The sequence below is a fragment of the Aquarana catesbeiana genome, linkage group LG12, assembly GCF_042186555.1.
Source record: "Aquarana catesbeiana isolate 2022-GZ linkage group LG12, ASM4218655v1, whole genome shotgun sequence".
In the NCBI taxonomy this organism is placed as follows: Eukaryota; Metazoa; Chordata; class Amphibia; order Anura; family Ranidae; genus Aquarana; species Aquarana catesbeiana.
In genome coordinates, this window is record NC_133335.1 from 237,356,183 (window position 1) to 237,371,826 (window position 15,644).

The window sequence follows — 15,644 nt, forward strand, 5'->3', positions numbered from 1 at the left end:
TAGAGGCTCTTTGAAGCCTGCAGCTCGGGGGGGATGAAAACAACAGGCACTGAGCAGTCCTTGTGTCCGTCTGACAATGGCTCCTGTGGATCACATCACACGCCATCAATCCCGTCTCTCCAAATACCGAACTTTTCCTACTAGTCACCTGACCAGCAGATACGATCTTCCTGTGGCCGGGCGTCTCTTTTATAAGAGCCGTGTACAAAGGAAGAGGAATTATCAGCTGATTGGATGACTTTGAAGCCTCGAATCCTGGTTGGCTGTCCGGGATTGTGGCACTTTACACATCAAAGAACTAAAGGAAGAGTGAACACCCAACTGGACCATAGAAGTTGCCAACATCCCTCAAATACAATACAGAGAGGGTACAACAACAAAATAATATATAAACCATTAAAAAGATTTATTAGAAGTACAAATTATACAATATATTAGAAAAATACAAAAAAAGCACAGTGTACATAATACAAAAGTACAACAATACCGAAAGCCACTAAAAACATTGGCGTCAATAGTAATGATGCATATAGGTTGTCCAGACGGGGCATCATTACTTTTGACACCAATGTTTTTAGTGGCTTTTGGTATTATTGTACTTTTGTATTATGTACACTGTGCTTTTTTGTATTTTTCTAATATATTGTATAATTTGTATTTCTAATACATCTTTTTAATGGTTTATATATTATTTTGTTGTTGCCGTTAAAGTCCCACTCATCTGGGGGTTCCCTCTCTATACTTCACATCTGCCCCCCTCTATGAGGCTTTTATATACATTGATATTCCGGCTCCTGTACAGCTTGATGCTAACGCTGTGTCTGTTTCCCCTCCCCCCCCCTGCAGGGATACCGATGTGGCGAATGTGAGAGAGAAGCGGAATCATATCTGCGATTTGATGAAAGTGCCAAAGCCGACCCCGGCAACCAAGGTAAGCTTCACCAATCTGGGGGGAGAGAAGGGGGGGGGGGGAGAGATCTGCCATATAGCCGATGTGCAGCAGTGACCCCACATGGGTGCCAGTCTGGTAGAGCCCTGGCACAGCTACCCACTAGATCCTCTGATTGCTCTCATATTGCGATGTGCGCTCTGCCGCCATCATGGCTCCTGCTGCTATCAATCTGTCCAATGAGGAGAGAGACAGTGACTGGAGCCTCTGTGCACATCGCAGATCCAGCTCAGGTAACAAAAAAAGGGGGGTGGGGGGAAGAGCTGCAGCACAGGTGGTTTTGTACCTTAATGCATAAAATGTGATAAGGTGAGGATTTACAACCACTTTAAAGGATATGTAAAGCAAACAAACACGTCATACTTACCTCCTCCGTACAGTTGGTTTTGGCCCCGATCCTCCTCTTCTGGGGTCCCTCAGTGGCTCTCCTGGCTCCTCCTCTTCCTTGGAGAGTCGCTCTCCCCCGTGTCCTGCTGCTGCGTCCATTGACACAGACAACAGGACTCGCCCCCGCGTCATTGGATTTGATTGACAGCAGTGAGAGCCAATGGCTGCGCTGCTATCAATCTATACAATCAGGGCTGGTGTGCTCCTCCCCGCCGCTGGCATGATCAGGTTCAGGTAATTAACTGCATCACAGAAAGTTTTTCACCTTCATCCATAGAATGCATTAGGATCAAAAACCTCCGGAGTTTACAACCCCCTTTAAGCTTTGACCAAAAAAAAACCTGGAAGCTGATTGGTTTCTATGCAGAGCGGCACCAGATTTTTGCACTCTCCAGTTTTAGTAAATCAACCCCATAAAGTCGCATGAAGAGTCGCAGCCCATGTATGTCAATGAAAGCCGTTCAGATCTTTGTGACTTAAAAAAAAAAGTTCCTTCACTACTTTGATGCGACTTGAGTTCCAGAGACTGCGATGTAAACGATCAAAAGTTGCATTTTTGATGTTATTGATGTGACAAGACAAAGCTGCATCAAAGTCCTAATGGAAATCGCAGGACTTTGGAGTCGCACAAATGTGTGAATGGAGCCTAAAGGCATGATAAGAACATTTGTTCAAACGTCAGTCCGTTAGACAGGGATCTAAGTATAGTGCAGGGCTATAGAACATATACTATAATACACCTCCCCCTGTATACAATGTGGTAAATCTACTTTTTTAACAATCCAGTAAAACTATAGACCGGAATGTGAAATAAGTATAATGAACACATTGTATACCGGGGGGGGGATTATAGTATATGGATATATTTATATTACAAGGGGAGATGTATTATAGTATATGGATATATTTATATTACGGGGGGGGTGTATTATAGTATATGGATATATTTATATCCAGGAAGATGTAGGTGGTGTCAGGCAGTGATAGGGGGAAGGAGGTGCACAGTAGTGGGGGGGGGGGGGGGATGTTTGTTGATATCGTCAGCCAGTTAGAATCTGAAATGTAATTTTTTTTTTTTTTTTTTTTTTTTAATATTTCTCAAAGCTGATTGGACGCCGGACATCTTCTGATATGAATAGGGCCCTGTAACGGTCTTAGCGATTTTGTAGCACGCCGGCCCAGATGTGTGGATATTAGACATTGATGACTTGTGTCGGCTCATTAGATTTGATCCCATTGGGTATATTGGTGTATCTTATACATGGGGGTCAGTGGCTTGTGACGTGAAGGAATTCGGGGGGGGGGGAGGTGTTACTCTGCAGGGCTCACTATATGATATTCATACATTGGTAAATGTAATCCAGATGTGGTGTCAGTGAATGCATGCTCTTATCTGTGAGGAATGGGAGGAATTTATTAGAATAACCCCCACAGTCCCAGTCACCCGATACATCTCAGCTGGAGGAGCCAGAACCGTGCCGCCAGCACACAGCGCCGTGTTATCACCGCGTCCTCCCCGCCTGTCATACGTGTGCTTTATGTACCGTACAACCCGTGTGTACAATGCGCTCAGTCACAGCCCATTTCATAGAGCTGCTGCAGGAGAAAATATCTGTAATAAATAGACACCCCGATCAGATCCTGGTGGTCAGCGATCGTAAACATTGGCTGTAGTGGGGTCTGCCAGGAGTTTAGTCATGAAATGAATTGTTTTGTTGATGGAGAAGTTGGTGGGAAGGAGTCAGCCGGTGTTTGGGGGGGGGGGGGGGGGGGGGGGAGATGGGTGGGACATCCAGCTGGATCAGGGTGTGATCTGCCTCTTGCAGTACACGGCCTGTGATGCGGATTCCTCCATGATTGGCACATGTATTGCCATGGGGCGCCCTGTGTGCCAGTCTACCTAGAGGAAGGCAAAGGGCGGTCACCCCAAATATTGATATGAATTTCGCTTCAGTTACGTTCCATTTTTTTAATTGATAAAAAAAACTATTAAGAAAAATGCTATATAAACAAAAAAAAAAAATTGCACTATTTGAAAAAATAATGATGATAAAGCAGCTACATACGAATATGACTAAAATTCATGACACGAATACAGGTGAACATGTAGCGCTAGTGCAAGGCCGTATAAGGCATCAAAGCAAACCAAAAAAAATGTGTATATACAAAGATGTGATCTCTAGGCAAACAAGTCCCAATAGGTGATAAACCACAAACGAGTCTGTATCAGAGGTCACTAGGAAAGGAGGGGTGGCGTGTAAATCACAATGGATGGGAGATGGACTTCAAGTTGAGAAGATCTTCATAAGAACAATCAGGAAACCCCGGGGTATGTTTGTCAGACAGCGGGTATCACTGAAGAGAAGTAATGAATAAATAATGGGTACTCTTACCGGAACCGGTGGATCTTTGTGTCAGCGACAGCAGATCAAACAGGCATAGATGGAAACGGCTTAAGATGTCCTGGAATGGTCCGAAAGAATCTGGAACAGGTGTAGACAGGAACAGTTGGTGGTATCCAGAGATGGTCCACAAGACAACTGGGACAGGTACAGAAGTCATCAAGAGTCAGCTCTTCCCGCTCAGGCTGGCTTCCCTTCATACGTTAGTCTGAGCGGGAAGAGCTGACTGATTGATAGGCGGTACTTATGGGTGGCAATGCTGGGCATCACTGATGAGGAGACGTCTGGCAGGCATTCATAGTGGGCGCTGATTGGCATCTTTTAAGACACTGTGGCATCCCTGGTGGCCATGGGGGGGGGGGGGGGGCGGGCCATACCTGCTCATCGATGTACTTTCAAAGCTTGCTGTTCACACTGCTCTTATACAAGATGAAGCCCCCACCGTGTGAAACAGGCCTCAAGCCTTGTACACATGAGCCGAATATTGGGGGCATCAGCCAGTTCAATAGAAACCGGCTGACGGATTCTGGCATGACGGAAGGTCATCCAATCAGCATTCTCAGCCAATGACTGGGGGGGTTCGGCAGGTGTAAAAGGGGACCTCTGCACTGATCATTAATGCAGCCCCCCATCAGTGTGACCAATCGGTGCCTCATCCTCTCCTCTGTTGCCCACATATGTGGTGGTCTGATGAGGAAGCCACAACTGCAGCTTCTTCATCAGACCCCCAGACAAGAACGGTATACTGTGGCACAAATTTAGATGGTGGGGGGGGCTGATTTTAGCCTTACCCGGAGCAGCACCAAACCAAAATACACTGCTGGTCACAAAGTTACACAACTCTCCAGCCCTTGTTCGGGAACAATTCCCATCATGCCTAGTCACGTCTGCGAATGGCAGAGTTTTACAATGCCTCATGGGAAGTGTCGTTCCTCAACAGCTGGAGGGCAGGAGTTTGGAGAGCCCTGGTCTAGTTAATGGAACCAGATTGTACTGCAGCACTTCCTACATTCTGTATACTGGTGATAATGACATACATTGGGGGGGGGACACAAGGATTCTGTCTAAAGTGATCCGATTCTCTCCCATGTCAGTACAGGTGTAACAATAACAATTGAATCCTCTTCTCCCCACAGGTCCCTTCATCTCGATGAGAATCCTCAGACACACCTGTCAGAGCTCGGCTGTCATACCTATTTTTGTCAGCAAGTGGCGCTATATGCATGTGTTCATTATAATAATAGACTGTTCTGTATTGTGTCAGTTCTAAAATAAAAACATGTTTATTGTACAGTCACCTGCAGTAAATTACTACGAGCCGCATAGTGTGTGCGATACCGTCCACCGCCGTGCGGATCCAGATCTGCTGACTGGACACAAAGAGATCGCTGACACTTTAAAAAGAGAACAAGTGACTAAATGGGCCAAAACTCACTCGTTCACCAGAGAACACATAAAACATGGAAGATAAAATATAATCGAAAAAAAAGTGCAAAAATTCAATACATCAGAACAGCCGCTGCTTATGGCATCCTCTTTGGAGGATCGTTTTACTCTTTATGGGAAATTCTTTTATCTTATTTTTTATTGACTGTTTATTTTCATTCACTGATTTTCCATTTTGCACTACTTTTAATGGCATGTGGTTCATTGAAGCGTTGCTGTTCACTTTTAGGCTCTTTAGTGATTTTCATATTTTAAAAAGGATTCCCAGGAAAGGGGATCGTCGCACTCAGAGGACGCCCCACCGAGGTAGAGCGAGACATCGCGGTGCCCGTTGTCTGAAGACAGGTACACTTTACTAACTCATCACCCGGCACAATCTCACAATATAAAGGGAAAAAAAATAATCCATGCGTTGTGTAAAAAACATTATATATACATTTATTATATCAAATGATAGGCCTAGAAAAGTCATGTGAACCACTTTAGATTACACGGGGGAATCGGCTCCGACAATGGAGGACGATGGTAATCACATGTTGTGTCTCATCTTCTGGCCCCTCAGAGAACATTTCCCGTCCTGTCACACAAGAAAAAGTGTTATATCAGTAAGTGACACTTTTCACAGTCATTGTATTCCATCCCACACCTTGTATCACATGGCAAGAAAGACGAGACCGGTCCTCTTAGGCTCACCATACACGGAGTAGGGTTGCAGGAAAGAAATGCGCTCAGTTCCCCCATTAACACAAGACCATGTTGATGGGAATCCCTCCTGCCAAGCCATTCCTCGGGGAGAAGACATTTATGATTATCGCTAGCAGCTATTCCAGCTGCTAGCAATAAACGTATGTAAAGGCTGGTTGTACCCAAGTTGCAGTAAAAGGCCGGTCACATAGTGTGAGTACAGCCAGCACTATACAGGTCTATGAGGTGTACAGGGGTAGTGAGAAGTGTGGGGGATGGTACCTAAGGCCAGCTGTAAATGATTCACATCTTGGCCTAGTTCCGGAACCAGCTGAGATTCGAACCGTTAATGGACAGGCTGAATGTACAAAGTTGATCAATCAACTTGGATACATCCAGGCTGCCAGATTTGCTTGCAATTATCGCTATAGTTGCCAGCTATAATCACTGTATTCTCTCGGCGGGGGAAGACGAGGTCTGGGGGGAGGAGGGATTCCCCTGTCAGCACTGTGTTAATGGGGGAATTGTGCAAATTTCGTTGCAGGGAAGAAATTGGCTCTGTGTAGGGCCGGCCCAAAGCTGGCATTGATTTAAACTGGGCTGGTCCAGCGGGGGATTGGCTGAATTTTGATGAGGGTTTGTCCATCCCTGCTCAACAGAAGTCTATTCATTGATTGAATTGAGTCACAGGGACAGTTTTTCCCACTGTCAGAATGCAAGAGATTCACCCACCCAGCTTCCTTGTGTGGATGGCGGAATCTGTTCTTCACACCAGATGCAGTCCAGGTTTGTAATCTGCTTAGAAAAAGCATGGACAGTATTTTCCATACATTCCAATGGCCCTAGTTCACACCCGCACAGTCAATGTGCTGCATTGTTTCTGTATGGAATAGATCTGGAATGTGGTAAAATGGTTCAACAATTCACTGGAATGCACATGTCCTGAATTGACAAGAGGGTAGAAAATGCATCAGAACGCACCAAAACATGCAGAAATGCATTTGAATCACAGAAATTGTGGTGTGAACCGTCACTTACTGTACATTTGTTTATAAGAGGGGTTTGGGTGAATGTAAGTTCAGATAACGTAGGGTCGGCTCGGGAGGGATGCGGGGGTCGTCTCGGCTCGGGAGGGGTGCTGGCGTAGGGGCGGCCCGGGAGGGGTGCTGGCGTAGGGTCGGCCCGGGAGGGGTGCTGGGGCCGTCTCGGCCCGGGAGGGGTGCTGTTGTAGGGTCGGCCCGGGAGGGATGCGGGGGCCGTCTCGGCCCGGGAGGGGTGCTGTTGTAGGGTCGGCCCGGGAGGGATGCGGGGGCCGTCTCGGCCCGGGAGGGGTGCTGTTGTAGGGTCGGCCCGGGAGGGATGCGGGGGCCGTCTCGGCCCGGGAGGGGTGCTGGCGTAGGGTCGGCCCGGGAGGGGTGCTGGGGCCGTCTCGGCCCGGGAGGGGTGCTGTTGTAGGGTCGGCCCGGGAGGGATGCGGGGGCCGTCTCGGCCCGGGAGGGGTGCTGTTGTAGGGTCGGCCCGGGAGGGATGCGGGGGCCGTCTCGGCCCGGGAGGGATGCGGGGGCCGTCTCGGCCCGGGAGGGGTGCTGTTGTAGGGTCGGCCCGGGAGGGATGCGGGGGCCGTCTCGGCCCGGGAGGGGTGCTGGCGTAGGGTCGGCTCGGGAGGGATGCGGGGGTCGTCTCGGCCCGGGAGGGGTGCTGGCGTAGGGTCGGCCCGGGAGGGGTGCTGGGGCCGTCTCGGCCCGGGAGGGGTGCTGGCGTAGGGTCGGCCCGGGAGGGATGCGGGGGTCGTCTCGGCCCGGGAGGGGTGCTGGCGTAGGGTCGGCCCGGGAGGGGTGCTGGCGTAGGGTCGGCCCGGGAGGGGTGCTGGCGTAGGGTCGGCCGGGGAGGGATGCGGGGGTCGTCTCGGCTCGGGAGGGATGCGGGGGTCGGCTCGGCTCGGGAGGGATGCGGGGGTCGGCTCGGGAGGGATGCGGGGGTCGGCTCGGGAGGGATGCGGGGGTCGGCTCGGCCCGGGAGGGGTGCTGGCGTAGGGTCGGCCCGGGAGGGATGCGGGGGTCGTCTCGGCCCGGGAGGGGTGCTGGCGTAGGGTCGGCCCGGGAGGGGTGCTGGCGTAGGGTCGGCTCGGGGGGGATGCGGGGGTCATCTCGGCTCAAGAGGGGTGCTGGCGTAGCCCAGCTTCACCCTCCTGCATATGGTAATGCATGCACACATTATGGCTTTGCAGGGAGGGGCCTTTCATTTTGAATAGGACCCCTTACACACTGCCCTGTGTTGCATTCTCAGAATACGGTCAGCTGCGGTTCCTAGTGCATTAGCAGCCCATTCAGAATGAATGCATGTTGACGCACCACACAGGTGTGAAGCCTGCTTAGCCATACATGTCCCCGTCATAGCATGCCAGATATAAAATTATAAAATGCAGTTCCATACCTGAGCCCAGCCCCTCAGTTGAAGTGATAATAATCGGTGCCTTCCTTCAGATTCAGTGAGTGGAGATTCTCCTCCAATCCTCCTCCGGTCAGATCCTGGAACAGAAGACAAATATAACGTGGAGAGAATATGATCAACTCTTCCATCGATCGGCCCAATTCATCATTGTATGTGTGTCAGGGGAGACTGTCTGCACTACGCCTCATCCACCAATCACATCCACTCATCTCTCCAATGGCCATTTTCCAGCACAGATGGTGGCCCCGGAGGTCATCTTCCTTAGGCTCCGCTCACACATTTTGAATCACGGCAAAACGCAGGACATGTTTGCAATGCTGTTACTTCTTAATGTCACCCCAAACACGGTGCGATTCTGCCGCATGACAAATTACAATACAGTCGTGAAACGCATGCTGCCCAAAAGAAGAATCGCACCACATTTGGGCTGCCATTAAGAAATAGCAGCTTTGTAAATGCGCCCCGTGTTTTGCCACAATTGGAATTGCCTATCATTTTGCATTCTTTTCCTGCCAGGCTCAACCTGCCCACCATACATGGCCTGAAATTTGTGCCAAGTGGCCCCGTTGGCATCACCCATCTCAACAAAAAGTTGATTTTTGCAGTTAACCACTCGCAGAGCAGGTATTTTCTGGCACTTTTTGTTTCCATGTGAAATTTTTATTGCTAGAAAATGTTTTTTTTTTTTTAATCAGAGGCCCTAGAGAATAAATTGGTGGGTTTTGCAATTTTTTTTTATGTCACGTGGTATTTGCGGAGTGTTTTTCAAACGCAGTTTTTGGGGAAAAAAATACACGTTTAAATTTTAAGGCAAAAAAACACAATACATAACCCATTTTTTTTTGTAAAAGATGTCACACCGATCAAATAGATACCAAACATGTCACGCTTTACAACTGCGCACAACAGCAACAAACTAAATACATTTTACTATCCAGGTGGCGCTTTAAAAGCCTTTACAGGTTACCACTTTAGATGTACAGAAGAGGTCTGGTGCTGGAATTACTGCCCATGATCTGATGTTTGCATGCGCGCGGGACCGACGCACATATTCACCCTTGCGTGCTAGCACGGGCACTTACATTTTTTGGGATTATTAATTTATATTATTTTTACACTGCTGTTTTCAATTTTTCTTGATCACTTTTATTGCTGTCACAATGAATGTAAACGTCCCTTATGACAGTAATAGTCAGTGACAGGTCCTCTTTATGGAGGGATGGGGGGGGGGGGGGGGGGTCAATAAGAACCCAAATCCCTCCTTTGCACTTGAAAGCATTCCAAAAATGCCAAGGTCAGCAGTTTTGAATACTTTCGATATTCAAAAAAAGGTGCCATTAAACCAGAAATTGGTGTCATGTCATCGCTTCCGGGTTACCATAGCGGCAACCAAATCAAAGCCAATTCCGGTTTTTCTGGGGTCTCCGACTCGCTGGCGAATGGGCCGGCTACTAACTTGGTCTCCCGGGTAGGATGGAAGAGCTCGAGCGAGCTGCAGGGGGGGAGGGGCGGCTTGTAATACCAATTAAGCGGCTGGCTAACTGCTCCGGTTGTTAATACAAGAAAGACGACCGTCGGCACTAAAATACAATATCGGGGGGATTCCTGAAGCTGCATATCATCCCGGATACAACCACGTGATTTGTCAGGAAGTGGTCAACCTTTGTCAAATGAGCCGGGTGGCAAAACTGTCAGCCAAACAGTGACTTCATCCAATCAGATGCTGGCACTGTTCAGGTATTCCACAGCAACAAACCGATTCTTCTCTATTAGCCCCTTTAGTGTCTGTAAATATCATCACAATACAGAACATAGACTGCGGGGGGAGATTTACTAAAACTGCTGCAGCCGTTCATGGCAGCCAATCAGCTTCTTGCTTCAGCTTGTTCAATTAAGCTTTGACAATAAAACCTGAAAGCTGATTGGTTACTATGAAGAGCTGCACCAGATTCTGTGTGTACCAGTTTTAGTAAATCTCCCCGGGAACAGACACAAGGAACTGAACCCCCCCCCGCCCCGCGCTCCTCCCATGTGTTGTTTTTAACAACTTGTAGATACTTTTACAAGTGTTTTCCTCGCCGGCCACCCTTCCCCCAACCTATAAAGAGACACCTACAGCGGGCGCTGCGCTCTGATCCCTCCACCATAGAGGAGGTGAGCGCTCCCCAATCCCCCCCCCCCCCCTCTTTCTTTTTTGTGTTTACAACGTCTGGGGGGAGGGGGGGTACGTTGATGAAAGGGGGTCACCGCTAATGACAGGATTTCTAGGCTTCCCTGCTGGATGGGGTTACCCTTCAAAGGAACAGACTGCCTGCCCTGCTGTAAAGTATTACTGTACATCGCACAGAACTGAGCCCCCCCCCCTTCCTCATATACAGGGTGCCATGTTCTCAGCATGGCGCCCCAGAACAGACAGAATTATAAAAGACAGGTTCTCTTAGGCTGGCCATACACAGAGCAATTTGTAGGCATTTGGAATCAACACACTTTTGATCACAAATGAAAGAATTAAGACAACTCGACATTACAAAATGCGATTGTCCAACAAAGGACCAAAATAGATGTAATATATTATAAAGAATAATAGCAACCAAATAGAAATCATCAAAAAAAAAAAAAACCCCTGTAAACAATGCGGTTTTCAAGCAAAGTCTTTTCGAGAAAGCAGTTGGTCAAAAATACTGAACTATTCAATGGAAAAAGGAATCAAAATTGAGATTGTTTCCAACATGTATGTCCAGTTTGGTCTATGAAAATAACCCTAATGCTATGGCTGTGACCACATGAGGACAGCATAGAGGGGGCAAAGAAGACAAGTCCTAGTAATGACGGTCCTGGACACACTGGAGGAGATCTTCCCCGAGATGAAGGTTACTCTACACTGCGGCTTCTATGGCAGGACCAGGCAGGTAGGTTCTAAAGATGTCGGAGAACCAAGCACAGATCTTCTGTGGACGTTGGTTGCCTCAATTCCTTCTGTCTCTTCATGTCATTCCAGACAGACTCCATGATGGTGAGATCAGGGCTCTGTGGGGGGGGAACCATCACTTTCAAGACTCCTTGTTCTTCTTTACACTGAAGATTGTTCTTAGTGACATTGGCTGTATGTTTGGGGTGGTTGTCCTGCTGCAGAATACATTTGGGGCCAATCATACGCCTCCCTGATGTTATGGCATGTTATGGCATGATGGAGAAGTATCTGCCTGGATTTCTCAGCATTGAGGACACCATTCATCCTAATCAAATCTCCAAGTCCATTTGCAGAAATTGCAGCCCCAAACTTGCAAGGAACCTCCACCATGCTTCACAGTTGGCTGCAGACACTCGTTATTGTACCGCTCTCCAGCCCTTCCCCCAACAAACTGCCTCCTACTACAGCCAAATATTTCACATTTTCACCCAGAGCACCTGCTGCCATTTTTCTGCACCCCAGTCTCTATGTTTTCCTGCAATAGTTGAGTCGCTAAGCTTTTTTTCCACGTCGGAGGAATTTTGGCCACAATTATTTCATAAAGACCACTTCTGGGCAGACTTCTCCTGACAGTAGATGGAGTGTACCTGGGTCCCACTGGTTTCCACCAATTCTGTGGCAGTGCTGGACATCTTCCGGTGTTGAAGGGAAGTAAGTATGATGTGTCTGGCTAAGGAAACTTAATGTAGGACATGAAAGACACATCATGCTTACGTCCCTTCAACACCGGAAGATGTCCAGCAGTGCCATCAGCACAGAACCAGTGGGACCCAGATACCCCCATCTACTGTCCGGAGAAGTCTGCTCAGAAGTGGTCTTTATGAAATAATTGTGGCCAAAATTCCTCCGACATGGAAGCAAGGCTAAGCGACTCAACTATGCAGGAAAACAAAGAAACTGGGGGGGTGGGGGCAGAAAAATGGCAGCAGGTGTTGTGGACAGAGGAGTCAAAATGTGAAATATTTGGCTGCAGCGGGAGGCAGTTTGTTGGCAAAGGCCTGGGGGGGGGGACGGGTACCCTGTTTTTTTTTTTTCACAGGCACCCAGGTCCCACTTCCTCCCCTGGCGCCGGAAGGAGGTTCACCTCTCCCACCTCCCTCCGTGCAATCTTCTGCGACACGTCACAGGTCCCAGAAGATTGCCTGGCCAATCACAGCGCGTGCCCGGTGCCCACAGTTAGAATGCCGGCGCTGCGCCCACGTCGCCGGACCGTGGGACAGGTGAGTGTCTGATAATTAAAAGTCAGCAGCTACACTTTTTGTAGCTGCTGACTTGTAAAATGGGTGGAACTCCGCTTTAAGAACTACTGTATCTTCAGTGTAAAAAAGAACAAGGAGTCCTGGAAGTGATGGTTTGGTCTCCACAGAGCCCTGATCTCACCATCATGGGGTCTGTCTGGGATGACATGAAGAGACAAAAGGATTGGAGGCAGCCGACATCCACAGAAGAACTGTGCCTAGTTCTCCAAGATGTACACAGAGCAACCTACCTACCGAGTTCCTTCAACAACTGTGTGCAAATCTACCTAGAAGAAGGCAAAGGCGGGTCACCCCAAATATTGATTGGATTTCACATTTTCTTCTGTTCTCTCACCTTGCATGTTATAAATTGATATAAAAATAAATAAACCATGAAATTATTTATTTCTGAAAGCATTTCTACTTTACAGTATTTCTTCACACCTGCTTAAAACTTTTGCACAGTCCTGTAACATGCAGATAAAAGATATCTGGAAAAAGTGCCAGTGATGGGTTGGGGCAAACTAGAAACCCCCCCCCCCCCCCCACTGGTGGAGCTGGGGCAGGTGCAGCAGTAATTTTCTTTTATAAGATTATGGCTCCATTCATACTTGTATGACTTTGGACATCAAAGTCACATGACAAGTCCCAGCCCATTCTTTTTCAATGGCACCTGTTCGAATCGGTGCGACTTAGAAAAAGGTGGCTGCACTACTTTGATGCGACTTTTGATACGACTTTGATCCAGAGAGTGTAAAGTTGTATTAAATTTGCATTTGGAAATCGTGCGACTTTGGAGTGGCGCTAGTGTGAATGGAGCCTTACATTGAATAACAGGTGTCCGCGGCAGTGTTATCTCTGCCACTATTGCTGCAAACACGGCCTATATGTCAAGAAAAAAAAAATTATTATATATATAAAAAAAAAAGGGAAACAAGAATATTTCACATACATTACTCTAAATTCATAGATGTGGTATCTGAATACATTATTATTTGTGACCTTCCATGTGTGATTTAGGCGGCCTCCATCTATCCAGCACAGAAAGGCGACTTGGCGGTGGGTCTGACCCTTCAACAATGAGGTGTATAAATAGCAAAAAGAGCCCAAATAGACCGAAAAAACCACAAAAAAATAAAAATGTCCAATAAAATATACAATAATCGAACACAAAGCAGTCGCAGGTTAACCGAGCCGCTTCCCCTCCTCCAACTTCCCCGCACGTGTTTCTGATCAGACCAAAACCAATAAAGAGTTTAGAAGCTGCTACTTCAATGTGACCACATGACAGGAGCGTGCGTGGGGAGGCGCGGCGCGCTCCTATCTGACATTCCTCCCTAATTACACTTCTCTCTCTCCCCACATCACAGGGCCCGGCCGCCTTTCCACATGGTGTCAGATGTGGGCAGCAAATAAAAGCAGAGAAACAACATCAAATATTCTAAATATACATCTCCGCCATTGTGGCAGGACTGGAAAAGAAAAAGGTCTTATGTTCAGGGCAGAGCCCCCCTTTAATGTGGCTTCTACAATCCCCCTGAGCCGGAGATCATCAAACAACCCATCCCCCCCCAGCGGAGAGCGCTTTGTTCTACTAAATCTCCTTCTGAAGGAAAAATACAATTTCCAAAGAATTTTTACTCTATGAAAACGGCGGGCGGCCGGCCACATCTATCGGAGTTATTAAAGCCAGCGCGCTCGCTGTTTTCATGTCCTGATGAATAATATTTGCTCAGAGACTCACTCTTCGGGTAAAAATTCCTTCTGCATACAGGATAATGGGGTGCACAGCCACCTCTCTGGCTTTCTCACACAACCCCCATATACTACAGAATTATTGGTTGAACTGGATGGACTTTGGTCTTTTTTCAACCAGACTATGTAATTAATGGGGTACACAGTCACCCCCAGCCCTGGTCTCCTTATACAACCTCTACTCAGCCATTCTCAACCAGGGTTCCTCCAGAGGTGGCTAGGGGTTCCTTGAGCTGCCTACATAGTTCTGAGCCAATGCCACTTGGAGGAGCCAGTGCTATGACACCAATGATCTTTATAGCTCTCTGTAAGGGGCATTGTTCCCACTGACCCCCCAATGAATGGGGTTTTATCAGGGGTTCACCAAGACCTGAAAATAATTTTAAGGGTTCCATTGGGCTAAAAAAAAAGGTTGAAAAAGGCTGCTCTATATGCAAAATTAATGGGGTGCACAGTCACCTCCAGTGTCCTCACATAACCCCCATATACAGAATGAGTAGGGTATACAGTCATCTACAGCAACAGCCTCCTCATGCAACCTCCATACAGAGTTAGTGGGGTACACCGTCACCTCCAGGCCCAGGCTTCTCACAGAACCCCTGTATACAGACAGACTGGGTACAGAGTCATCTCCAGGCCCAGGCTTCTCACAGAACCCCTGTATACAGACAGACTGGGTACAGAGTCATCTCCAGGCCCAGGCTTCTCACAGAACCCCTGTATACAGACAGACTGGGTACAGAGTCTTGGAACACCCTGCCCTAGTCTCCTTCAGTATCTCCCATTTACAGATTAATGGGGTACACAGCTGCCTCCTGCCCCAGTCTCCTCACAGAACATCCATTTACAGGGCAATCCAGTACACAACCACCTCCTGCCCCAATTCTCTCATAGAACCCCCATACATACACTAATGGGGTGCACAACTCCCTCCTGTCCCAATCCCCTCACAGAACCCCCATATATAGGCTAATAGGTTACACAGCCACCTCCTGCTCCGGTCTCTTCACAGAACCCTCGTATAAAGAGCAATGATGTGTACATCCATCTCCTCCTTCTCCACTCTCCTCACAAAGCCCCCATATGATGGGGTACACAGCCATCTCCCGCCGTAGTCCTCCCACACCCTTCTACAGAGCAATGGGGTGCACAAGCCCCTTCCTGCTCTAGTAACCTCACATACACAACATATACCAAATGTAATATATAGCCCCCTCCTGGTAGAACCCCCTTCCCACATGTACAGAACAATGGGGTACACAGCCAACTCCTGTCCCAATCTTCTTAGAGAACCCAGCCACCTCCTGTCCCAATCTTCTTAGAACCCCTATAGACGAATGGGGAACACGGCCACCTCCTGT

General features: G+C 48.1%; 2 protein-coding genes across 6 annotated transcripts in view; one reads left to right on the forward strand and one right to left on the reverse strand.

Moving 5' to 3' along the window:
• Nucleotides 1–5,035, forward strand: part of TBCD (tubulin folding cofactor D) — a 353,196-nt gene extending 348,161 nt beyond the window's left edge. For all 3 annotated transcript variants that reach the window (XM_073606952.1, XM_073606954.1, XM_073606953.1), the window contains exons 39-40: nt 847–931; nt 4,875–5,035. In XM_073606952.1, the coding sequence (XP_073463053.1) occupies nt 847–931; nt 4,875–4,892 (103 nt within the window). In that variant the 3' untranslated portion in view covers nt 4,893–5,035. The remainder of the gene's footprint in view (nt 1–846; nt 932–4,874) is intronic.
• A 561-nt stretch (nt 5,036–5,596) lies between these two features.
• B3GNTL1 (UDP-GlcNAc:betaGal beta-1,3-N-acetylglucosaminyltransferase like 1) overlaps nt 5,597–15,644 on the reverse strand; it is a 431,353-nt gene continuing 421,305 nt past the window's right edge. For all 3 annotated transcript variants that reach the window (XM_073606958.1, XM_073606957.1, XM_073606959.1), the window contains 2 exons: nt 8,302–8,396; nt 5,597–5,761 (listed from right to left, as the gene is read on the reverse strand). In XM_073606958.1, the coding sequence (XP_073463059.1) occupies nt 8,316–8,396 (81 nt within the window). In that variant the 3' untranslated portion in view covers nt 5,597–5,761; nt 8,302–8,315. The remainder of the gene's footprint in view (nt 5,762–8,301; nt 8,397–15,644) is intronic.